This window comes from Salmo trutta, chromosome 16, assembly GCF_901001165.1.
Source record: "Salmo trutta chromosome 16, fSalTru1.1, whole genome shotgun sequence".
NCBI classification, from domain to species: domain Eukaryota; kingdom Metazoa; phylum Chordata; class Actinopteri; order Salmoniformes; family Salmonidae; genus Salmo; species Salmo trutta.
The window spans coordinates 549,711-576,698 of NC_042972.1; the positions used below are offsets into that span (position 1 = coordinate 549,711).

General features: G+C 44.2%; 1 protein-coding gene across 1 annotated transcript in view; it reads left to right on the plus strand.

The window, feature by feature from the left end:
• Positions 1 to 25,864, plus strand: part of cfap92 (cilia and flagella associated protein 92 (putative)) — a 58,208-nt gene extending 32,344 nt beyond the window's left edge. Inside the window, exons 14-21 of the mRNA XM_029695165.1 lie at positions 1,114 to 1,308; positions 2,321 to 2,606; positions 5,910 to 6,020; positions 7,399 to 7,611; positions 11,994 to 12,150; positions 18,867 to 19,093; positions 22,847 to 23,025; positions 25,135 to 25,864. Of these exons, the coding sequence (XP_029551025.1) occupies positions 1,114 to 1,308; positions 2,321 to 2,606; positions 5,910 to 6,020; positions 7,399 to 7,611; positions 11,994 to 12,150; positions 18,867 to 19,093; positions 22,847 to 23,025; positions 25,135 to 25,333 (1,567 nt within the window). The 3' untranslated portion in view covers positions 25,334 to 25,864. The remainder of the gene's footprint in view (positions 1 to 1,113; positions 1,309 to 2,320; positions 2,607 to 5,909; positions 6,021 to 7,398; positions 7,612 to 11,993; positions 12,151 to 18,866; positions 19,094 to 22,846; positions 23,026 to 25,134) is intronic.
• The last annotated feature ends 1,124 nt before the right edge of the window (positions 25,865 to 26,988 follow it).

Consider the following 26,988-nt stretch of genomic DNA (forward strand, 5'->3'; position numbering starts at 1 on the left):
TAAAGCTAGTTATTTTCCTATGTAGTAAAGCTAGTTATTTTCCCTATGTAGTAAAGCTAGTTATTTTTCCTATGTAGTAAAGCTAGTTATTTTCCCTATGTAGTAAAGCTAGTTATTTTTCCTATGTAGTAAAGCTAGTTATTTTTCCTATGTAGTAAAGCTAGTTTTTTTTAAAAGGCTTGCTGTTGTCGTATGACATCACATTGTTTTGTGGGGATACACGTCTCTACACAGAACCGGATGTATAACGTCACAGTATCTGTGTACTCATGGAGTATGGTACATGTGTCTCTGAAGGTATCCCAAACCATACTTTGAGATACCCTCATATCTATGCATATTCATTTTACCCCTACCTACATGTACAAATTACCTCAACTAACCTGTACCCCCGCACATTGACTGTGTACCCCCTGTATGTATGTATGTATGTATGTATGTATGTATGTATGTATGTATGTATGTATGTATGTATGTATGTATGTATGTATATATATATATACACATACACACACACACACACACACACATATATATATATACATATTTCATTTTTGTATTTATTTCACCTTTATTTAACCAGGTGGCCAGTTGAGAACAAGTTCTCATTTACAACTGTCACCTGGCCAAGATAAAGCAAAGCAGTGTGACAAAAACAACAACACAGAGTTACACATGGGATAAACTAACGTACAGTCAATAACACATATAGCCTCATTATTGTTATTTTATGGTGTTACTTTTTATCATTTTTTACTTTAGTTTATTTGGTAAATATTTTCTGCACTGTTGGTTAAGGGCTTGTAAGTAAGCATTTCACTGTAAGGTCTACACCTGTTGTATTCAGCATTTCACTGTGAGGTCTACACCTGTTGTATTCAGCATTTCACTGTAAGGTCTGTTGTATTCGGCGCATGTGACAAATAAAGTTAGGTTTGATTTAATCATGTTATACTGTCTCAAAACATACAGTAAGATCGCCATACAGTAAGATACATAGAGACTCTCCATACAGTAAGATGTTATAGAGACTCTCCATACAGTAAGATGTTATAGAGACTCTCCATACAGTAAGATGTTATAGATACATGTAAAGTGTTAATGTGGTTTCAGGTTAACAGGCAGTGAGGAGGACCAGGTGATGGTTCTCTATAACTCTGGTCTGAGTTTCTCTAAGCGTCTATATACCCTCCTGGACGTCAGCTTTACTCCCGTCCACCTACACCAACCCCTGGAGACCATCATGAGACAACCTCTGGTCTACGTCAGAGACATGGTGCCTCATACCTGCTTCCAGGCCATGTCACGGTACCAGATCTGTCTGTCTGTCTGTTACTTACATCTGTCTCTCTGTGTCTCTGTCTGTGTCTTTGACCTCCAACCCATCTGTCTGTCTGTCTGTGTCTTTGACCTCCAACCCATGGTTGTATGCTCAGCCTGCTGATGTGTATGTGTTATATATTATAAATATATATTTTTTTATTTAACTTTCATTTAACTAGGCAAGTCAGTTAAGAACAAATTCTTATTTACAATCACGGCCTACCGGACCAATTGTGCGCCGCCCTATGGGAGTCCCAATCACGGTCGGATGTGATACAGCCTGGATTCAAACCAGGGACTGTAGTGATGCTTCTTGCACTGAGATGCAGTGCCATAGACCGCTGCGTCCGTGTAACGGCTGTCGTTGAAATGAGACCAAGGTGCAGCGGAGGATGTGCTCATCTTGAATGGTTTTATTGACCGAATGAACACTATACAAAAAAGAAACCAAAAGAACGACCAGCAACAGTTCTGTCAGGAACAAACTCTAAACAGAAAACATTCACCCACAAACCCCAAAGGAAAAACAGGCTGCCTATGTATGACTGTCAATCAGCAACAACAATCTACACCTGTTCCTGATTGAGAGCCATACACGGCCGAAACAAAGAAAACCACCAACATAGAAAAAGAAACCTAGAACGCCCACCCATGTAACACCCTGGCCTAACCAAAAATAGAGAACAAAAAACCCTCTCTATGGCCAGGGCGTTACAGTCCGTGGTTGTCTATGGTTAATATGGTTGTATATGGTTAATATGGTTAATATGGTTGTCTATGGTTAATATGGTTGTATTTGGTTAATATGGTTGTCTATGGTTAATATGGTTGTATATGGTTAATATGGTTAATATGGTTAATATGGTTAATATGGTTGTCTATGGTTAATATGGTTGTCTATGGTTAATATGGTTAATATGGTTCTTCAGGTTGAGCCTGCTGATAGTATGTGTTATGGTTGTATATGGTAATATGGTTGTATATTATTCTTCTTCAGGTTGAGCCTGCTGGTCCAGCTGAGGAAGATGAAGGACGTTGTACAGAACAATCTGTTCCCGTCGGCTGAGATGGTCCTCTCCATGACCAAGGAGTTTGGAGTGGTGCACCCTGGGAGGTGGCAGCAGAGGCTGCTGGGTAGTGGTGCAGCAGAGGCTGATGTGTGGTCACACCATGGCTCGGAGAACACACAATGCCACGTGGATACCCACAATGCTCCCTATTTACAGTGGAAACAATACCTCACCAACCAGCAGATGAACAAAGTCACCAAAGATTTTATACAGGTTGTGCTGTCTTGTGTTATGTTACGCTATACTATGCCTCTTTATGCTATGTTATATAATATGTTATGCTATGCTATATTATGCTATGCTAAATTATGCAATGGAATTATGTACAGTATAGCCTGGTACCAGATCTCCATATGTAGGTGAGAGAGTGTGAGAGAGAGAGAGGAGTGTGTGTGTGTGTGTGTGTGTGTGTGTGTGTGTGTGTGTGTGTGTGTGTGTGTGTGTGTGTGTGTGTGTGTGTGTGTGAGAGAGAGGTAGTTTAGAGAGAGTGTGTGTGTGTGTGTGTGTGTGAGAGAGAGAGAGAGGTAGTTTAGAGAGTGTGAAGAAAACGATCGTCAGAGGAGTTGGTACATCAGGGTCTGAACCAGGCTAATTGATAGTGATTAAATAATAGCTTTGTCGCATGATCTGTTTGTGCTGTCTTGCCAAATGCTATGGACACAATTTGGTCTCAGAGAAAAAACATATTATATTAAAAAAATTGTGCCACTTCATTTAGTATGATATGTTACTCTACGTTACATTGGCCTACCAATGCAATAGCAATCGTAAAATACTGTGCACTCGGAAAGTTCAGACCCCTTGACTTTTTCCACTATGTTAGCCTTAATATAAAATAGTTTTTTCCCCCCTCATCAATCTACATACAATACCGCATAATGACAAAGCAAAAACAGTTAAAATAGAAAAAGTTAAAAGGAAATATCACATTTACATAAGTATTTAGACCCTTTACTTTGTTGTAGGACATTTGGCAGTGATTACAGCCTCGAGACTTCTTGGGTATAATTCTACAAGCTTGGCACATCTGTATTTGAGTAGTTTATCCAGTTCTTCTTTGCAGATCCTCTCAAGTTTTGTCAGGTTGGATGGGGAGCCTCGCTGCACAGCTATTTTCAGGTCTCTCCAGAGATGTTCGATCGGGTTCAAGTCTGGGCTCCTGCATTGTCTTGGCTGTGCTTAGGGTCGTTGTCCAGTTAGAAGGTGAACCTTCGCCCCAGTCTGAGGTCCTGAGCTCTCTGGAGCAGGTATTTAACAAAGATCTCTCTGTACTTTGCTCCGTTCATCTTTACCTTGATCTCCACCGCAGAAAAACATCCCCACCTCATGATGCTACCATCACATGCTTCACCGAAGGGATTGTGTCAGGTTTCCTCCAGACGTGACACTTGGCATTTAGGCCAAATAGTTCAATCTTGGTTTTATCAGACAAGAGAATCTTATTTCTCATGGTCTGAGAGTCTTTAGGTGCCTTTTGGCAAACTCCAAGCAGGCGTGTGCCTTTTCCTGAGGAGTGGCTTCCGACTGGCAACTCTACCATAAAGGCCTGATTGGTGGAGTGCTGCAGAGATGGTTGTCCTTCTGCAAGGTTCTCCCATCTCCACACAGGAACTCTGGAGCTTTGTCAGAGTGACCATCGGGATCTTGGTCACCTCCCGATGAAGGCTCTTCTCCCCCTATTGCTCAGTTTGGCCCGGGCGGCCAGCTCTAGGAAGAGTCTTGGTGGTTCCAAACTTCTTCCATTTAAGAATGACGGAGGCCACTGTGTTCTTGGGGACCTTCAATGCTGAAGAAATGTTTTGGTACCCTTCCCCAGATCTGTTCCTCGACACAATCCTGTCTCAGAGCTCTACAGACAATTCCTTCGACCTCATGGTTTGGTTTTTGCTCTGAGATGCATTGTCAACTGTGGGACCTTATATAGACAGGTGTGCCATTGCAAATCAAACAAATTGTATTTGTCACATGCGCTGAATACAACAGGTGTACATTGAAATGCTTACTTAGAAGCCCTTAACCAACAATGCAGTTTTAAGAAAATAAGTAGTTCAAACAGACAGCTCAACACGTCAATATCTCTCACAAATACAAGAAACCAGAAAAAAGATCGGACTCGCGTTCTACTTAATACAAAGGAACTTCCATGCAACCCATCTCCACTAACACATTGTAACCAGTTGCTGAAGTGTCAGACAAAGGCAAAACACCCTCCAAAATGAAGGACTGGTCTGCCCCCATGTCTCATAGTATCTTCTCCGGCTGCTTACCAGCATCTCCCCTCTGCAGAGACACGAACCCATCTGAAACAAAGGGTTCATACATATCTGATCCAAAATCTTGTTACGGAGATAGACCAGAGACTTAATGGGCTGGAGTGCTCCCACAAGAAGGCTTTTTATCTCAACGTAGGACACTGAGAGACAATTTTTTCACGGCATTAATGACAAACTGGCGGATACGAAAAAACAGTTTTCTGCAGAGTCACTGACCAAACCCAAATTGAAATAGGTGGGGTTTTCAGAGGGATTCTGAAAGACACTCATGGGGGTGTCCACTGAAAGTTGACTAGCAACAACAACCGGAACCTAAAGACACCCACTACATTCCCCCAAGAACAGACAAACAAAAGTAAAACCCACACACAACTTAAAGACAGGAATCAAACCAAAAAGTGGAGCAAAGAGAAAACAGGGAAGATCAGATAAAGGATTACTTGTCTAGAAATCAAAATGGGGAGGGCCAACTAAAGGTGTTAACCCTCCACATCTCTCAAGAAAACTGGAGCACCTTCCAACTAACGAGATGACAAACCAGCACAGGTGAAACACCTTCCAACTAACAAGATGACAAACCAGCACAGGTGAAACACCTTCCAACTAACGAGATGACAAACCAGCACAGGTGAAACACCTTCCAACTAACGAGATGACAAACCAGCACAGGTGAAACACCTTCCAACTAACGAGATGACAAACCAGCACAGGTGTAACACCTTCCAACTAACGAGGTGACAAACCAGCACAGGTGAAACACCTTCCAACTAACGAGATGACAAACCAGCACAGGTGAAATACCTTCCAACTAACGAGATGACAAACGAGCACAGGTGTAACACCTTCCAACTAACGAGATGACAAACCAGCACAGGTGAAATACCTTCCAACTAACGAGATGACAAACGAGCATAGGTGTAACATGTTATGACTTATAAGGTGACACCAATCGGTGCGCCCTACATGCTAACGTCCAACCTCAAAATATAAATGGAAAAACCAAAGCCTGTAACACATACTAAATAGATTTTAGTAAGATGTAATACGTTTTGCTCTGAGACCAGATTAATGGACAACACAAACAGATATAGGACCAGGCTAAGTAAATAAAGTTGCCTAGGGGCATTTCGCTACACCTGCTAAACGCATGTATGTGTCCAATAAAATGTGATTAGATGTTTTTTAAAACAAATACCATTTCATTGCAGTAACTCTGATCCAACCCATCCATACTTATTCTCAGGCCAACATTGCAGAAGTGCAGCAGGCCAGTCTTCAGCTGCAGAGGGCCAGACCTGCAGTACTGCTAGCTCCACTGGATGACAAAAGACACAGCATTCAGACCACAACGCAGGTATGGAGCAGGATGTGGTACCGGGTAGAAACATGCTACAGAGAGGTAACATTAGAGATAACATTACAGATAACATTAGAGAGATGACATTAGAGAACATTGCAGGTAACATGACAGAGCAGGCTAGGGAGATGACACAGGTAACATGACACACTATCATGTTAGCCTGCTGAATTAAAGGGACATTCACCCATTTTGATTGCTCAGAGATGCACAAAAAACAATAACAATCTATTGATTCCCGGGGTAATTTGCTTTCGTGTGTATCTGAGCTATTTGCCATTCAAGCATGTAGAAATACAGCCGGTGTGACGAGTTTTGCATCATATGATTAGTGATTAGTTTTGTGTTCAAGGTTACTCATCACAGGAATACGGTTCACTGAACTACCTTTGCTACATGGACATGTGCATTCCTCTCCCCAGGCAGAGAAACCCTGAAGAAACCATCAACCCAAAATGTGCTGGGTTTCATAACAAATAAGTATTTCTCAAATCTATACTGAACAAATATATAAACGCAACCCGTAAAGTGTTGGTCCCATGTTTCATGAGCTGAAATAAAAGATGCCAGAATTGTTCCATACGCACAAAAAGCTTATTTCAGTAAGGTAGTCAGGGAGTCAGGAAGCAAGTGCAGTTAGTGAGTTTAATGACGAAGAACATTGAACGACACAAAACAAGAAAAGCGTCTAAAGTACAAAACAAGAAAAGTACACACTGTTTGGCGTTGTGTGGGCAAGCGATTTGCTGATGTCAGCGTTGTGAACCGAGTGCCCCATAGTGGCAGTGGGGTTAAGGTATGAGCAGGCATAAGCTACGGACACAATTTATTTTATCGATGGCAATTTGAATGCACAGAGATACCGTGACGAGATCCTGAGGCTTATTGTCGTGCCCTTCATTCACCTCCATCACCTCATGTTTCAGCATAATAATGCACTGCCCCATGTCGCAAGGATCTGTACACAATTTCTGGAAGCTGAAAATGTCCCAGTTCTTCCATGGCCTGCATACTCACCAGACATGTCACCCATTAAGCATGTTCAACAGCCTGATCAACTCTATGCAAAGGAGATGTGTCACACTGAATGAGGCAAATGATGGTCACACCAGCTACTGACTGGTTTTCTGATCCACGTCCCTACTTTTTTTAAGAAAGGTATCTGTGACCAACAGATGCGTATCTGTATTCCCAGTCATGTGAAATCCATAGATTAGGGCCTAATGAATGTATTTTAAAACACTGAATTCCTTATATGAACTGTAACTCAGTAAAAACGTTTAAATTGTTGCATGTTGTGTTTATATTTTTGTTCAGTGTACATCCATTGTCCTCCAAGAGGGGCTAAATATACTCGCTTCCTCTCCCTATGCAGTCTTTAGGGCCGAGGTGGACCTACAACCAGCAGTACCACAGCGCTGCAGTCGACCCCCAGGAGGTAGAGGCTGAGCGGAAGGCTAGGGAGAACCAGAGGAGGGCAGCCTGGAGGACCCACGATGGCTTCCTCTACCCAGGCTTCAGGAGTTCCATCGAGGCCAACGAACATCCCAGACACCCCGATGAGGCCCGCAGAGACGAGCTCAGGAAGGTGATATCATAGATAGCCCAGGGGTTAGGGGTAAGAGGTCAGGTTACAGCAGGGTCATATTCATTAAGGCACATTCACAACCCAGGTTTCAGCAGGCTTCACCATCACCAGTATGTTCTGCAACTGAAAACAAGACTTCTTATTCAATCAATCAATCAAATGTATGTATATAGCCCTTCTTACATCAGCTGATTTCACAAAGTGCTGTACAGAAACCCAGCCTAAAACCCCAAACAGCAAGCAATGCAGGTGTAGAATCAAGGTGGCTAGGAAAAACTCCCTAGAATCAAATCAAATCAAAGTTTATTTGTCATGTGCGCCGAATACAACAGGTGTAGACCTTACAGTGAAATGCTTACTTACAGGCTCTAACCAATAGTGCAAAAAAGGTATTAGGTGAACAATAGGTAAGTAAAGAAATAAAACAACAGTAAAAAGACAGGCTATATACAGTAGCGAGGCTATAAAAGTAGCAAGGCTACATACAGACACCGGTTAGTCAGGCTGATTGAGGTAGTATGTACATGTAGATATGGTTAAAGTGACTATGCATATATGATGAACAGAGAGTAGCAGTAGCATAATAGAGGGGTTGGCGGGTGGTGGGACACAATGCAGATAGCCGGTTAGCCAATGTGTGGGAGCACTGGTTGGTCAGCCCAATTGAGGTAGTATGGACATGAATGTACTGTATAGTTAAAGGGACTATGCACATATGATAAACAGAGAGTAGCAGCAGAGTAAAAAGAGGGGTTGGGGGGGGCACACAATGCAAATAGTCCGGGTAACCATTTGATTACCTGTTCAGGAGTCTTATGGCTTGGGGGTAAAAACTGTTGAGAAGCCTTTTTGTCCTAGACTTGGCACTCCGGTACCGCTTGCCATGTGGTAGCAGAGAGAACAGTCTATGACTGGGGTGGCTGGAGTCTTTGACAATTTTTAGGGCCTTCCTCTGACACCGCCTGGTGTAGAGGTCCTGGATGGCAGGGAATTTAGCCCCAGTGATGTACTGGGCCGTACGCACTACCCTCTGTAGTGCCTTGAGGTCAGAGGCCGAGCAGTTGCCGTACCAGGCAGTGATGCAACCAGTCAGGATGCTCTCAATGTTGCAATTGTAGAACCTTTTGAGGATCTCAGGACCCATGCCAAATCTTTTTAGTTTCCTGAGGGGGAATAGGCTTTGTCGTGCCCTCTTCACAACTGTCTTGGTGTGTTTGGACCATTCTAGTTTGTTGTTGATGTGGACACCAAGGAACTTGAAGCTCTCAACCTGCTCCACTACAGCCCCGTCGATGAGAATGGGGCGTGCTTGGTCCTCCTTTTCCTGTAGTCCACAATCATCTCCTTAGTCCTGGTTATGTTGAGGAATAGGTTGTTATTCTGGCACCAAATAGAGAGAAAAAGGGAGAGAATTAGAGAGAGCATACTTAAATTCACACAGGACACCGGATAAGACAGGAGGGGTTGGGAGACACTGTGGCCCCGTCCGATGATACCCCCGGACAGGGCCAAACAGGCAGGATATCCCCACCCACTTGCCAAAGCACAGCCCCCACACCACTAGAGGGATACCTCCAACCACCAACTTAACATCCTGAGACAAGGCCGAGTATAGCCCACAAAGATCTCCCCCACGGCACGAACCCAAGGGGGGGCGCCAACCCGGACAGGAAGATCACGTCAGTGACTCAACCCACTCAAGTGATGCACCCCTCCTAGGGACGGCATGGAAGAACACCAGTAAGCCAGTGACTCAGCCCCTGTAATAGGGTTAGAGGCAGAGAATCCCAGTGGAGAGAGGGGAACTGGCCAGGCAGAGACAGCAAGGGCGGTTCGTTGCTCCAGTGCCTTTCCGTTCACCTTCACACTCCTGGGCCAGACTACACTCAATCATAGGACCTACTGAAGAGATGAGTCTTCAATAAAGACTTAAAGGTTGAGACCGAGTCTGCGTCTCTCACATGGGTAGGCAGACCATTCCATAAAAATGGAGCTCTATAGGAGAAAGCCCTACCTCCAGCTGTTTGCTTAGAAGTTCTAGGGACAGTAAGGAGGCCTGCGTCTTGTGACTGTAGCGTACGTGTAGGTATGTACAGCAGGACCAAATCTGAAAGATAGGTAGGTAGTAAAACCTTGAAATCAGCCCTAGCCTTAACCTCTTCGCTATAGGGGGCAGTATTTTCACGGCCGGATGAGAAACGTACCCAAATTAAACGGCCTACTACTCGGGCCCAGAGTCAAATATTTGCATATTATTAGTATATAATGATAGAAAACACTCTGAAGTTTCTAAAACTGTTTGAATGGTGTCTGTGAGTATAACAGAACTCATATGGCAGGCAAAAACCTGAGAAAAAGTCAACCAGGAAGTGAAGGGTCTGAGAAATGTAGTTCTTTCTAGTCCCTTTCGAAACTACAGTATCTGTGTGGTCACGTTGCACTTTCTAAGGCTTCCATTGGCTGTCAACAGCCTTCAGAAAGTGTCTTGAGCCTTCCCCTGTCACTGGGCAGAGAATAGTAGCTCAGTTTCTGAGTGGTCTGCCTGGGGACAAAGAGATTGGATATGCGCGTTCCCGCGAGCACGCTGTTCCTTCTTTTTTCTCCTTGAATGAATACGCTATTGTCCGGTTTGAATTTTAGCGCATTTCCTAAAACAGAGTCTAAAACAGGTCCTAAAACAGACCCTTGAGGGACACCGACATTTACAGTTGATTTGTCAGAGGACAAACCATCCACAGAGACAAACTGATATCTTCACAACAGATAAGATCTAAATCAGGCCAGAATTTGCCCGTGTGGACCAAATTGGGTTTCTAATCTCTCCAAAAGAATGTGATAATCAATGGTATCAAAAGCAGCACTAAGGTCTAGGAGCACGAGGACAGATGCAAGGCCTCGGTCTGACGCCATTAGTGATGTATATCTCTATAGGGTTAGTGATGTATATCTCTATAGGGTTAGTGATGTATATCTCTATAGGGTTAGTGATCTATATCTCTATAGGGTTAGTGATGTATATCTCTATAGGGTTAGTGATGTATATCTCTATAGGGTTATGGTTAGTGATGTATATCTCTATAGGGTTAGTGATGTATATCTCTATAGGGTTAGTGATGTATATCTCTATAGGGTTAGTGATGTATATCTCTATAGGGTTAGTGATGTATATCTCTATAGGGTTAGTGATGTATATCTCTATAGGGTTAGTGATGTATATCTCTGTAGGGTTATGGTTAGTGATGTATATCTCTGTAGGGTTATGGTTAGTGATGTATATCTCTATAGGGTTAGTGATCTATATCTCTATAGGGTTAGTGATGTATATCTCTATAGGGTTAGTGATGTATATCTCTATAGGGTTATGGTTAGTGATGTATATCTCTATAGGGTTAGTGATGTATATCTCTATAGGGTTAGTGATGTATATCTCTATAGGGTTAGTGATGTATATCTCTATAGGGTTAGTGATGTATATCTCTATAGGGTTAGTGATGTATATCTCTATAGGGTTAGTGATGTATATCTCTATAGGGTTAGTGATGTATATCTCTGTAGGGTTATGGTTAGTGATGTATATCTCTGTAGGGTTATGGTTAGTGATGTATATCTCTATAGGGTTAGTGATTTATATCTCTATAGGGTTAGTGATGTATATCTCTATAGGGTTAGTGATGTATATCTCTATAGGGTTAGTGATGTATATCTCTATAGGGTTAGTGATGTATATCTCTATAGGGTTATGGTTAGTGATGTATATCTCTATAGGGTTAGTGATGTATATCTCTATAGGGTTATGTTTAGTGATGTATATCTCTATAGGGTTAGTGATGTTTATATCTATAGGGTTAGTGATGTATATCTCTATAGGGTTAGTGATGTATATCTCTATAGGGCTAGTGATGTATATCTCTATAGGGTTAGTGATGTATATCTCTATAGGGTTAGTGATGTATATCTCTATAGGGTTAGTGATGTATATCTCTATAGGGCTAGTGATGTATATCTCTATAGGGCTAGTGATGTATATCTCTATAGGGCTAGTGATGTATATCTCTATAGGGTTATGGTTAGTGATGTATATCTCTATAGGGTTAGTGATGTTTATATCTATAGGGTTAGTGATGTATATCTCTATAGGGTTATGGTTAGTGATGTATATCTCTATAGGGTTAGTGATGTTTATATCTATAGGGTTAGTGATGTATATCTCTATAGGGCTAGTGATGTATATCTCTATAGGGTTAGTGATGTATATCTCTATAGTGTTAGTGATGTATATCTCTATAGGGTTAGTGATGTATATCTCTATAGGGTTATGGTTAGTGATGTATTTAAAACAGCTATGTGTGGCATCTTAATGTGTAATGTTTCTACCTCCATAGCCTTGGAGAGAGAATGTGCTCCATGGCAACACCCTGAGACCCACACTGCCTCAGAGAGACATCCGACCCTGGCTACACCGCTACGACGACATGGAGCTCTACATCAGACCCCCATCAGTCTTGAGTCCTGTCCCCCCTGTTACTCTACACCTGGCAGGTAACACACCTTCAGCCCTGTTACTATACACCTGGCAGGTAACACAACTTCAGCCCTGTTACTATACACCTGGCAGGTAACACACCTTCAGCCCTGTTACTATACACCTGGCAGGTAACACACCTTCAGCCCTGTTACTATACACCTGGCAGGTAACACACCTTCAGCCCTGTTACTACACACCTGGCAGGTAACACACCTTCAGCCCTGTTACTATACACCTGGCAGGTAACACAACTTCAGCCCTGTTACTATACACCTGGCAGGTAACACACCTTCAGCCCTGTTACTATACACCTGGCAGGTAACACACCTTCAGCCCTGTTACTACACACCTGGCAGGTAACACACCTTCAGCCCTGTTACTATACACCTGGCAGGTAACACACCTTCCCCCCTGTTACTATACACCTGGCAGGTAACACACCTTCAGCCCTGTTACTATACACCTGGCAGGTAACACACCTTCAGCCCTGTTACTATACACCTGGCAGGTAACACACCTTCAGCCCTGTTACTATACACCTGGCAGGTAACACACCTTCAGCCCTGTTACTATACACACGGCAGGTAACACACCTTCAGCCCTGTTACTATACACCTGGCAGGTAACACACCTTCAGCCCTGTTACTATACACCTGGCAGGTAACACACCTTCAGCCCTGTTACTATACACCTGGCAGGTAACACACCTTCAGCCCTGTTACTATACACCTGGCAGGTAACACACCTTCAGCCCTGTTACTACACACCTGGCAGGTAACACACCTTCAGCCCTGTTACTATATACCTGGCAGGTAACACACCTTCAGCCCTGTTACTATACACCTGGCAGGTAACACACCTTCAGCCCTGTTACTCTACACCTGGCAGGTAACACACCTTCAGCCCTGTTACTATATACCTGGCAGGTAACACACCTTCAGCCCTGTTACTATAGTTACTGTACACCTACCAGGTACCAGACCCTCACCCTGTCTCTATAGTTACTATACACCTACCAGGTACTAGACCCCCACCCTGTCTCTATAGTTACTGTACACCTACCAGGTACCAGACCCCCACCCTGTCTCTATAGTTACTGGACACCTACCAGCTACCAGACCCCCACCCTGTCTCTATAGTTACTATACACCTACCAGGTACCAGACCCCCACCCTGTCTCTATAGTTACTGTACACCTACCAGGTACCAGACCCCACCCTGTCTCTATAGTTACTATACACCTACCAGGTACCAGACCCCCACCCTGTCTCTATAGTTACTGTACACCTACCAGGTACCAGACCCCCACCCTGTCTCTATAGTTACTGGACACCTACCAGGTACCAGACCCCTACCCTGTCTCTATAGTTACTGTACACCTACCAGGTACCAGACCCCCACCCTGTCTCTATAGTTACTGTACACCTACCAGGTACCAGACCCCCACCCTGTCTCTATAGTTACTGTACACCTACCAGGTACCAGACCCCCACCCTGTCTCTATAGTTACTATACACCTACCAGGTACCAGACCCCCACCCTGTCTCTATAGTTACTGTACACCTACCAGGTACCAGACCCCCACCCTGTCTCTATAGTTACTGTACACCTACCAGGTACTAGACCCCCACCCTGTCTCTATAGTTACTATACACCTACCAGGTACCAGACCCCCACCCTGTCTCTATAGTTACTGTACACCTACCAGGTACCAGACCCCCACCCTGTCTCTATAGTTACTGTACACCTACCAGGTACCAGACCCCCACCCTGTCTCTATAGTTACTGTACACCTACCAGGTACCAGACCCCCACCCTGTCTCTATAGTTACTGTACACCTACCAGGTACCAGACCCCCACCCTGTCTCTATAGTTACTGTACACCTAACAGGTACCAGACCCCCACCCTGTCTCTATAGTTACTATACACCTACCAGGTACCAGACCCCTACCCTGTCTCTATAGTTACTGTACACCTACCAGGTACCAGACCCCCACCCTGTCTCTATAGTTACTGTACACCTACCAGGTACCAGACCCCCACCCTGTCTCTATAGTTACTGTACACCTACCAGGTACCAGACCCCCACCCTGTCTCTATAGTTACTATACACCTACCAGGTACCAGACCCCCACCCTGTCTCTATAGTTACTATACACCTACCAGGTACCAGACCCCCACCCTGTCTCTATAGTTACTATACACCTACCAGGTACCAGACCCCCACCCTGTCTCTATAGTTACTGTACACCTACCAGGTACCAGACCCCCACCCTGTCTCTATAGTTACTGTACACCTACCAGGTACCAGACCCCCACCCTGTCTCTATAGTTACTGTACACCTACCAGGTACCAGACCCCCACCCTGTCTCTATAGTTACTGTACACCTACCAGGTACCAGACCCCCACCCTGTCTCTATAGTTACTATACACCTACCAGGTACCAGACCCCCACCCTGTCTCTATAGTTACTGTACACCTACCAGGTACCAGACCCCCACCCTGTCTCTATAGTTACTGTACACCTACCAGGTACCAGACCCCCACCCTGTCTCTATAGTTACTGTACACCTACCAGGTACCAGACCCCCACCCTGTCTCTATAGTTACTGTACACCTACCAGGTACCAGACCCCCACCCTGTCTCTATAGTTACTGTACACCTACCAGGTACCAGACCCCCACCCTGTCTCTATAGTTACTATACACCTACCAGGTACCAGACCCCCACCCTGTCTCTATAGTTACTATACACCTACCAGGTACCAGACCCCTACCCTGTCTCTATAGTTACTGTACACCTACCAGGTACCAGACCCCCACCCTGTCTCTATAGTTACTGTACACCTACCAGGTACCAGACCCCCACCCTGTCTCTATAGTTACTGTACACCTACCAGGTACCAGACCCCCACCCTGTCTCTATAGTTACTATACACCTACCTGGTTAGTTTACCATACCAGTTTACCATACCCGTATTCAGCTCTGTCCTACTTGTCATCATCCACTTCACAAGTAGGGACCAGGTAGAGACCGCTGTATAGTACCAGTCAAAGGTTTGGAGACAGCTACCCATTCAAGGGTTTTTCTTAATTTTTTACTGTTTTCTACATTGTAGAATGATAGTGAAGACATCAAAACGATGAAATAACAAGAAGAAGGAGAGTGATGGAGTGCTGCATCAGATGACCTGGCCTCCACAATCACTCAACCTCAACCCAATTGAGATGGTTTGGGATGATTTGGAGCACAGAGTGAAGGAAAAGCAGCCAACAAGTGCTCAGCTTATATGGAAACTCCTTCAAGACTGTTGGAAAAGCATACCAGGTGAAGCTGGTTGAGAGAATGCCAAGAGTGTGCAAAGCTGTCATCAAGGCGAAGGGTGGCTACTTTGAAGAATCTAAAATATATTTTGATTTGTTTAACACTTTTTTGGTTACTACATGATTCCATGTGTGTTATTTCATAGTTACCAGGGCCATGTAGTAGTAGGGCACAGTGTTCAGTAGTGCACTGCGTTCAGTATCGCCCAGTATTCAGTAGGATACAGCGTTCAGTAGAATACAGCGTTCAGTAGGATACAGCGTTCAGTAGGTTACAGCATTCAGTAGGATACAGCATTCAGTAGGATACAGCATTCAGTAGGATACAGTGTTCAGTAGGATACAGTGTTCAGTAGAATACAGCGTTAGGATACAGCATTCAGTAGGTTACAGCGTTCAGTATTGCCCAGCATTTAGTTGAATACAGCATTCAGTAGGATACAGCGTTCAGTATGGCCCAGCATTTAGTTGGATACAGCATTCAGTAGGATACAGCGTTCAGTATGGCCCAGCATTTAGTTGGATACAGCATTCAGTAGGATACAGCGTTCAGTATGGCCCAGCATTTAGTAGGATACAGCATTTAGTAGGATAGTGTTCAGTAGGTTAGTGTTCAGTATGACCCAGCATTTAGTAGGTTACAGTGTTCAGTATGGCCCAGCATTTAGTAGGATACAGCATTTAGTAGGATACAGCATTCAGTAGGATACAGTGTTCAGTAGGATACAGCGTTCAGTAGGATACAGCGTTCAGTATGGCCCAGCGTTTAAAAGGATACAGCATTCAGTAGGTTACAGTGTTCAGTAGGTTACAGTGTTCAGTAGGATACAGTGTTCAGTAGGTTAGTGTTCAGTAGGATACAGTGTTCAGTAGGATACAGTGTTCAGTAGGATACAGCGTTCAGTATGGCCCAGCGTTCAGTAGGTTACAGTGTTCAGTAGGATACAGCATTCAGTAGGTTACAGCATTTAGTATGGCCCAGTGTTCAGTAGGATACAGCGTTTAGTAGGATACAGCGTTCAGTAGGTTACATTGTTCAGTATGGCCCAGCATTTAGTAGGATACAGCGTTCAGTAGGTTACATTGTTCAGTATGGCCCAGCATTTAGTAGGATACAGCATTTAGTAGGATACAGCGTTCAGTAGGATACAGCATTCAGTAGGATACAGCGTTCAGTATGGCCCAGTGTTTAGTAGGATACAGCGTTCAGTAAAGCCCAGCATTTAGTAGGATACAGTGTTCAGTAGGTTAGAGTTCAGTAGGATATAGCATTCAGTAGGATACAGCGTTTAGTAGAACAGAGTTCAGTAGGTCGCAGTGTTCAGTAGGATACAGCGTTCAGTAGGTTAGTGTTCAGTAGGATACAGTGTTTAGTAGAATAGAGTTCAGTAGGACACAGCGTTCAGTAGGTCAGTGTTCAGTAAGATGCAGCGTTCAGTAGGTTACAGTATAGCCCAGTGTTCAGTAGGATACAGCATTTAGTAGAATACAGCGTTCAGTAGGATACAGCTTTCAGTAGGATACAGCGTTCAATAGGATACACCATTCAGTAGGATACACCGTTCAGTAGGTTACAGTGTTCAGTAAGATACAGCGTTCAGTAGGATACAGTTTTCAGTTTGGCACAGTGTTCAGTAGTATTCAGTGTTCAGTAGGTTACAGTGTTCAGTATGGCCCAGATTTTAGTAGGTTACAGTGTTCAGTATGGCCCAGATTTTAGTCGGTTACAGTGTTCAGAAGGATACGGCATTCAGCAGAGCACGGCATTCAGTAGGACACGGCATTCAGTAGGGCACGGCGTTCAGTAGGGCACGGCGTTCAGTAGGACACGACGTTCAGTAGGGCACGGCGTTCAGTAGGGCACGGCGTTCAGTAGGGCACGGCGTTCAGTAGGGCACGGCGTTCAGCAGGGCACGGCGTTCAGCAGGGCACGGCGTTCAGCAGGGAACGGCGTTCAGCAGGGCACGGCGTTCAGCAGGGCACGGCGTTCAGTAGAGCACAGCGTTCAGTAGGGCACGGCGTTCAGTGGGGCACGGCATTCAGCAGGGCACGGCATTCAGTAGGGCACGCCGTTCAGTAGGGCACGGCGTTCAGCATGGCACGGCAGTAGGTTACAGCATTTAGTATGGCCCAGTGTTCAGTAGGATACAGCGTTTAGTAGGATACAGCGTTCAGTAGGTTACATTGTTCAATATGGCCCAGCATTTAGTAGGATACAGCGTTCAGTAGGTTACATTTTTCAGTATGGCCCAGCATTTAGTAGGATACATCTTTTAGTAGGATACAGCGTTCAGTAGGATACAGCGTTCAGTAGGATACAGCATTTAGTAGAATACAGCATTTAGTAGGATACAGCGTTCAGTAGGATACAGCATTCAGTAGGATACAGCGTTCAGTATGGCCGAGCATTTAGTAGGTTACAGCGTTCAGTATGGCCCAGCGTTTAGTAGGATACAGCGTTCAGTAAAGCCCAGCATTTAGTAGGATACAGTGTTCAGTAGGTTAGAGTTCAGTAGGATATAGCATTCAGTAGGATACAGCGTTTAGTAGAACAGAGTTCAGTAGGTCGCAGTGTTCAGTAGGATACAGCGTTCAGTAGGTTAGTGTTCAGTAGGATACAGTGTTTAGTAGAATAGAGTTCAGTAGGACACAGCGTTCAGTAGGTCAGTGTTCAGTAAGATGCAGCGTTCAGTAGGTTACAGTATAGCCCAGTGTTCAGTAGGATACAGCATTTAGTAGAATACAGCGTTCAGTAGGATACAGCGTTCAATAGGATACAGCATTCAGTAGGATACACCATTCAGTAGGTTACAGTGTTCAGTAAGATACAGCGTTCAGTAGGATACAGTTTTCAGTTTGGCACAGTGTTCAGTAGTGTTCAGTAGGTTACAGTGTTCAGTATGGCCCAGATTTTAGTAGGTTACAGTGTTCAGTATGGCCCAGATTTTAGTCGGTTACAGTGTTCAGAAGGATACGGCATTCAGCAGGGCACGGCATTCAGTAGGACACGGCGTTCAGTAGGTCACGGCGTTCAGTAGAACACGGCGTTCAGTAGGGCACGGCGTTCAGTAGGGCACGGCGTTCAGTAGGGCACGCCGTTCAGCAGGGCACGGCGTTCAGCAGGGCACGGCGTTCAGCAGGGCACGGCGTTCAGTAGGGAACGGCGTTCAGTAGGGCACGGCGTTCAGTAGGGCACGGCGTTCAGTGGGGCACGGCATTCAGCGGGGCACGGCATTCAGCAGGGCACGCCGTTCAGTAGGGCACGCCGTTCAGTAGGGCACGGCGTTCAGCAGGGCACGGCGTTCAGCAGGGCACGGCGTTCAGTAGGGCACGGCGTTCAGTAGGGCACGGCATTGTGAAACATTAATTATAATATGCTCCTACCTGTGTTCCCTCCCCCAGGAGAGAGTCTGCAGAGGGAGCAGCTGCAGGGAGCCCAGTCTCAGTACTACCGCTGGCTGAGGAAGGTGCTGCCTGACGCAGGACGCACTCCCGCGCCAGACTGCAGCCGCGAGCGAGTCCCACAGTTCAGCTGCCACATGGGCGGGGCCGACCCAGGGAAGCTGCATGATATACTGAAGGATCGACCAATGAAATACTCCCTCAGGAAACCTGGCCTCACCCTCAAGGTAGGGAACTGGAGTAGGGACAGGAAATGTACCTGTTAAGGAGGACACAGCTTCAGGAAACACTCCTGCCCCTATTTAATAGACAATCACAGAAAACCAAAAGTAATGTTGAGGAGGAATTACAGAACATGACATCATGTTGTTCCCCTGAAATACAGTTAGTGTTCTCTTGCTCCTTGAGCCAGAGATGTGTGATAACGTGTGTGTCAGAGACGGCCGTACTCCTTGATTTCAAGTTCAGATGGGAACAGTAGCCTAGTTGGAATAGTAGCTGAAGTCTGGACACTGACTGTAGGCTTCAATTGTAGCCTATTATAGAATTATCTCCTGAACAATGAACTGTTTCTTGCGGTAAAATGTTAATTTTGTCTCGCGAACAGAAGTGGAGAAATATGATTTCTTTCTTTCAGCATCTTGAGAGAATACTGTAAGAATGCACGTTTAGAGACCTGTTGTGTAGCCTAAACATGCAATTTCTTTCAGCGAAATAAAACCTGACATTATAGAATTTTTTACCACATAATGTGCATCCAAGATGAACTGATATACTACCAGAATGTTGGATTTTTTTTACTTCCTTAAAACCGGTCCAATTGATGTCATTTGGACATTTTGCACAAAAAACCTCCCCGTTCCCTGAGCGTCCTCGCTCCGCTAGAGAAGCAGAAATGAAAGACAAAACTTGACCAATGTCAACTACACTGAACAAAAATAAAAATGCAACATGTAAAGTGTAGGTCTCATGTTTCATGAGCAAAAAAAAAATCTCAGAAATGTTCCATATGCACAAAAGCTTATTTCTCTCAAATGTGGTGCACAAATTTGTTTACATCCCTGTTAGTGAGCATTTCTCCTTTGCCAAGATAATCCATCCACCTGACAGGTGTGGCACATCAACTAGCTGATTGAACAGCATAATCATTACACAGGTGTACCTTGTGATGGGAACAATAGAAGGCCACTCTAAAATGTCTCGTTTTGTCACATAACACAATGCCACAGCTAGGATATGCATATAATGGTAGATTTGGATAGAGAACACTCTAAAGTTTCTAAAACTGTTAAAATTATGTCTGTGAGTATAACAGAACTTATTTGGCAGGCGAAACCCCGAGGACAATCCATCCAGGATTTTTTTTTTTTTTGAGGTGACAGTGTTTTCAATGGGGTTTCTATGTGGATCTTGTTTTCTAAGGCACTTGCTTGCAGTTCCTATCGCTTCCACTGGATGTCAACAGACTTTAGAAATTGGTTGATGTTTTTCTTTTGAGTAATGAGGGTCGAGTTTAGTGTACTGTTGTGGTTGGGGCGTGCGACCTGAAAGCTCGCTCCACTTTGTTTTTGTCCTGTATTGAACACAGTTTATCCCGTCTTAAATTTAATCGATTATTTAGGTTAAAAAATACCTAAAGTTATATTAGGAAAGTTGTTTGGATCAAGATTACAGGTAATTTATTCAATATTTTGTATTCATGTTGCGCGAGTTGGAACCGGTGTATTTCTGAACCAAACGCGCCAAATAAATTGAGATATAACGACGGAATTTATCGAACAAAAGGACCATTTGGGATGTTTATGGGACATATTGGAGTGCCAACAGAAGAAGATATTCAAAGGTAAGGCATGAATTATATCGTTATTTCTGAGTTTTGTGTCGCTCCTGGAGGGTTGAATTATGATTGTCATGTGTTTGTTTGATGGGGTGCTGTCCTCAGATAATTGCATGGTTTGCTTTCGCCGTAAAGCCTTTTTGAAATCTGACACGGTGGCTAGATTAACAAGAAGTCAGGCTTTAATTTGGTGTATTGCACTTGTGAATGTATGAAAGTGAAATATTTGTAATAATTTTTTGGGGAATTTCGCGCTCTGCAGTTTCACCGGATGTTGTCAAATCGATCCCGTTAACAGGATTTGATCCATAAGAAGTTGACTAACAGAATTTGAATAATTTGTCCCTAAACAAAGGGGGAGTGTCAAAATCAAAAGTAACAGTCAGTATCTGGTGTGCATCTCCTCCTCATGGACTGCACCAGATTTGCCAGTTCTTGCTGTGAGATGTTACCTCACTCTTCCACCAAGGCACCTGCAAGTTCCTGGACATTTCTGGGGGGGAATGGACCTAGCCCTCACCCTCCGATCCAACAGGTCCCAGACGTCCTCAATGGGATTGAGATCCTGGCTCTTCGCTGGCCATGGCAGAACACTGACATTCCTGTCTTGCAGGAAATCATGCACAGAATGAGCAGTATGGCTGGTGGCATTGTCATGCTGGAGGGTCATGTCAGGAGGAGCCTGCAGGAAGGGTACCACATGAGGGAGGAGGATGTCTTCCCTGTAACGCACAGCATTGAGATTGCCTGCAACAAGCTCAGTTTAATGATGCTGTGACTCACCACCCCAAACCATGACGGAACCTTCACCTCCAAATCGATCCCGCTCCAGATTACAGGCCTCGGTGTAACGTTCATTCCTTCGATGATAAACGCGAATCCGACCATCACCCCTGGTGAGACAAAACCGAGACTCGTCAGTGAAGAGCACTTTTTGCCAGTCCTGTCTGGTCCAGCGATGGTGGGTTTGTGCCCATAGGCGACGTTGTTGCCGGTGATGTCTGGTGAGGACCTGCCTTACAACAGGCCTACAAGCCCTCAGTCCAGCCTCTCTCAGCCTATTGCGGACAGTCTGAGCACTGATGGAGGGATTGTGCGTTCCTGGTGTAACTCGGGCAGTTGTTGTTGCCGTCCTGTACCTGTCCTACAGGTGTGATGTTCAGATGTACCGATCCTGTGCAGGTGTTGTTACACATGGTTTGCCACTGCGAGGACGATCAGCTGTCCATCCTGTATCCCTGTAGCGCTGTCTTAGGCGTCTCACAGTACGGACATTGCAATTTATTGCCCTGACCACATCTGCAGTCCTCATGCCTCCTTGCAGCATGCATAAGGCACGTTCATGCAGATGAGCAGGGACCCTGGGCATCTTTATTTTGGTGTTTTTCAGAGTCAGTAGAAAGGCCTCTTTAGTGTCCTAAGTTTTCATAACTGTGACCTTAATTGCCTACCGTCTGTAAGCTGTTAGTGTCTTAATGAACGTTCCACAGGTGCATGTTCATGAATTATTTATGGTTCATTGAACAAGCATGGGAAACAGCGTTTAAACCCTTTACAATGAAGATCTGTGAAGTTATTTGGATTTTTACAAATTATCTTTGAAAGACAGGGTCCTGAAAAAGGGCTGTTTCTTTTTTTGCTGAGTTTATATGCTGTATTATATTCTACTGTATTTTAGTCAATGACACTCCGACATTGCTTGTACTAATATTTATATCTTTCTTAATTCCGTTATATTACTTTTATATTTATGTGTATTGTTAGATATTACTGCACTGTTGGAGCTAGGAACAGAAGCATTTCGTTACATCTGCAGTAACATCTGATAAATATGTGTATGTGACCAATAACATTAGATTTGATTTGATTTATTAAGTATTCAACAGCATCAAGTAATGACAGAAGAGAAGCATCCACAAACCTTCTGAATGTCGGAAATTCTAAGCAGAAAACGATCAAACTTAGTAAAAACAATTTACCCAATTGAAAAATCCTTCCACCGTCTCTGGTGTTTGTATGGTTGTGTGTGTGTGTGTGTACTTACTGTATGATAATGGTTGTGTGTGTGTGTACTTACTGTATGATAATGGTTGTGTGTGTACTTACTGTATGGTAATGGTTGTGTGTGTGTGTTGTATCACAGCCCATGCCAGTACTGTCAGTACTGCAACAACCCCAGCAGGTCTCCAGGTCAGGCCGTATGGCGGGGGTGAGAGAGGAGAGCTCTTCCTTCGCCCCGGGACCGTTCCCAGACCACAGTCTGAGCTGGGATAAGAACACTATCCCCCGACAACCCTCACACTACAACAAGTACCACTTTACGTAAGTTACCATGACCACCCTCACTACAACAAGCAACACTTCACATGCATTACCACGACAACCCTCACACTACAAGTACCACTTTACGTAAGTTACCACGACAACCCTCACTACAACAAGTACCACTTTACGTAAGTTACCATGACCACCCTCACTACAACAAGCAACACTTCACATGCATTACCACGACAACCCTCACACTACAAGTACCACTTTACGTAAGTTACCATGACCACCCTCACTACAACAAGCGACACTTCACATACATTACCACGACAACCCTCACACTACAACAAGTATCACTTTATGTATGTTACCTAATGCTAACACTTCCCCCCTAGCCTAACCCCTAACCCTGCTAACACTACAACAAGTAACACTTTATGCTAACACTTCCCCCCTAGCCTAACACCAAACCCTCCTCACACTACAACAAGTAACACTTTATGTATGTTACCTAAAGCTAACACTTTCTCCCTAGCCTAACACCAAACCCTGCTCATACTACAACAAGTAACACTTTATGTATGTTACCTAATGCTAACACTTCCTCCCTAGCCTAACACCAAACCCTGCTAACACTAAAACAAGTAACACTTTATGTATGTTACCTAAAGCTAACACTTCCTCCCTAGCCTAACACCAAACCCTGCTCATACTACAAGTAACACTTTATGTATGTTACCTAATGCTAACACTTCCTCCCTAGCCTAACCCCTAACCCTGCTCACACTACAACAAGTATCACTTTATGGAAGTTACCATGAGGACACTCACTTAACCAATTAACACTTCACGTACACCGTATTTCCCTTTGTTGGCTATGCGTCTTTTAACCCCCCGCAGAAATCGAATTAGCATAATAACCCTAACACTCCTGACTCTAACCCATACCTAACACTCCTGACTCTAACCCTTACCTAACCCCCTGACTCTAACCCTTACCTAACACTCCTGACTCTAACCCTTACCTAACACTCCTGGCTCTAACCCTTACCTAACCCTAACCCCCTGACTCTAACCCTTACCTAACCCCCTGACTCTAACCCTTACCTAACCCTAACCCCCTGACTCTAACCCTTACCTAACCCCCTGACTCTAACCCTTACCCAACCCTAACCCCCTGACTCTAACCCTTACCTGACCCTAACACTCCTGACTCTAACCCTTACCTAACCCCCTGACTCTAACCCTTACCTAACCCCCTGACTCTAACCCTTACCTAACACTCATGACTCTAACCCTTACCTAACCCTAACACTCCTGAATCTAACCCTTATCTAACACTCCTGACTCTAACCCTTACCTAACACTCCTGACTCTAACCCTTACCTAACCCTAACACTCCTGGCTCTAACCCTTACCTAACACTCCTGACTCTAACCCTTACCTAACACTCCTGGCTCTAACCCTTACCTAACCCTAACCCCCTGACTCTAACCCTTACCTAACCCCCTGACTCTAACCCTTACCTAACCCCCTGACTCTAACCCTTACCTGACCCTAACACTCCTGACTCTAACCCTTACCTAACCCCCTGACTCTAACCCTTACCTAACACTCATGACTCTAACCCTTACCTAACCCCCTGACTCTAACCCATACCTAACACTCATGACTCTAACCCTTACCTAACCCCCTGACTCTAACCCTTACCTAACACTCATGACTCTAACCCTTACCTAACCCTAACACTCCTGAATCTAACCCTTATCTAACACTCCTGGCTCTAACCCTTACCTAACACTCCTGACTCTAACCCTTACCTAACACTCCTGACCCTAACCCTTACCTAACACTAACACCCCCTAACCCTAACACTCCTGACTCTAACCCTTACCTAACAATCCTGACTCTACAAGTACCAGTTCATGTATGTTACCTCAACCTTTATTACCATACACACTAACATTAGTCACAACAGAATCTCAGATTCTACAAATATAGTAAATAACTTAATAGATACTAGTCTATATCACTGTCTTGTAGTTGTATTTAGTAACAGGAAATGTTAGTGAAAAATCAATAGGGGCCCTAGCTGAGAGCTATATGTGCCACAGATCTGTTTTAAAGGACCATGAAACATAAGTGTGATGTCACTTCCTGAAGGGAGTTCCTGAGGCAGAGGTCGTTCCAGTACAAGAGGTCAGCTACACCCCTAACAGACAAAGAGAGGCGTATCCACGTCTTTCAGAACCACCCAGCCCCCTATGACACCAGACAAACCACTGGAACCAGCCAATCACAGCCAACCCAGAGCATCGTAGAGACTCGGACCTATAGGGATGTCACCCTGCACATCATCTGAGGAAAAACCCCTTGGAATGAGTCCCAAATGGCACCCTATACAGTGCACTACTTTGGCCAAACGTTGGTACTGTGTAGGGAATCGGGTGCTATTTGAGATGTAACCTCAGACTGAAACCACTCTACTGCACTATGGATGACAAATCAACACTTTAATGTAATAAATGGCCAACCACCACTGTTCATTTCATGCTATCTACACCTGCATTTCTTGCTGTTTGGGGTTTTTAGGCTGGGTTTCTGTACAGCACTTTGAGATATCAGCTGATGTAAGAAGGGCTATATAAATACATTTGATTTGAAATTTGATTTGATTACAACCTCTTCAGTACCGTCAGTAGAATCAGCGGTACTAAAAGAAGAGCAGCATCCCAAATGGCACCCTATTTCCTATGTAGTGCACTACTTCTGATCTGGTAAACTATTATAGGAAGTAGGGTGCCAAGGGACCCAGGTAAGGTCATTGTAGTCACTTGTGTGTGTGTGTTATTATAAATGGTATATATTGTATTAAATGAACATCCCTAGGCGATTTTCTTGATGTTCTCATCTTGGTTCTCAGGAGAATCTGGAACCAATAGAGAGCTTCATTACATACAAACATCCACTACGCTCATTCATCTAATAAAACAAGAGTTTTTTCTGGATCAAAAAGGGTATTAGGCGGCACGCCCAGAAAAACCCCTGCTCTCTGAATATGTTGAGTAACTGACACAAAGCGTATGAAATGTCAGTAATTAAAATAGCTTGTATAATATGGTAATATGGCATGCGACGATGTGGCTGACTGACTGGTGGGATTTCTGCAACACATGCAACTCTGCTGTAGTGATGATGAGCTGTAAAACTCTACTGGCTGTAAACAATTAGCCTCCCATGTTTTCTGTTCTACCCACTCTTCTGCAGCAGAGTCATCCAGGAGTTGTTCTTGAAGAACGCGTTGGTGCAGAACGTGTTAGGGAGCAGCACCTAGAACAACAGAACACACCCGTAGAACAACAGAACACACCCGTAGAACAACAGAACACACCCTTTCACTTAGTTCTTCACGGTACATAATATATTAGAGATATAAAAAAGTGGAAAAACTAAATATTGAGGAAAGGTTCCGGTGGCATGCGTTGAAGCGAGTGGCCTTTAAATGGCTTTCTTTTGCAACCTCTCGATACTAAACATCACATTAAGATGTGGGACAAGAAATAACTAGCAGGTCTATTACGCTCTAGAATTTCTCTGTCCACAATTGAACTGTGGGAACATGACAGCTCTCAACACCAACAGAAAGAGTTGAAAGCTACTATACGAGAGATTATTTGTGAGGCATTACCTCTGCCTTCGATTTACAATTAAAACTGGTAATTGAATCATTGGAAGTGCTCACTACCAAAGTGGAAAGTCTGGAAAAGACAGCCAATGCGACATACAGTACCAGTCAAAAGTTCAAGGGCTTTTCTTTATTTTTACTCTTTTCTACATTGTAGAATAATAGAGAAGACATCAAAACTATGAAATAACACATATGGAATCAGGTAGTAACCAAAAAAGTGTAGTAACCAAAGAATTAAAAATATATTTCAAATTCTTCAAAGTAGCCACCCTTTCCCTTGATGACAGCTTTGCACACTCTTGAAATTCTCTCAACCAGCTACATGAGGA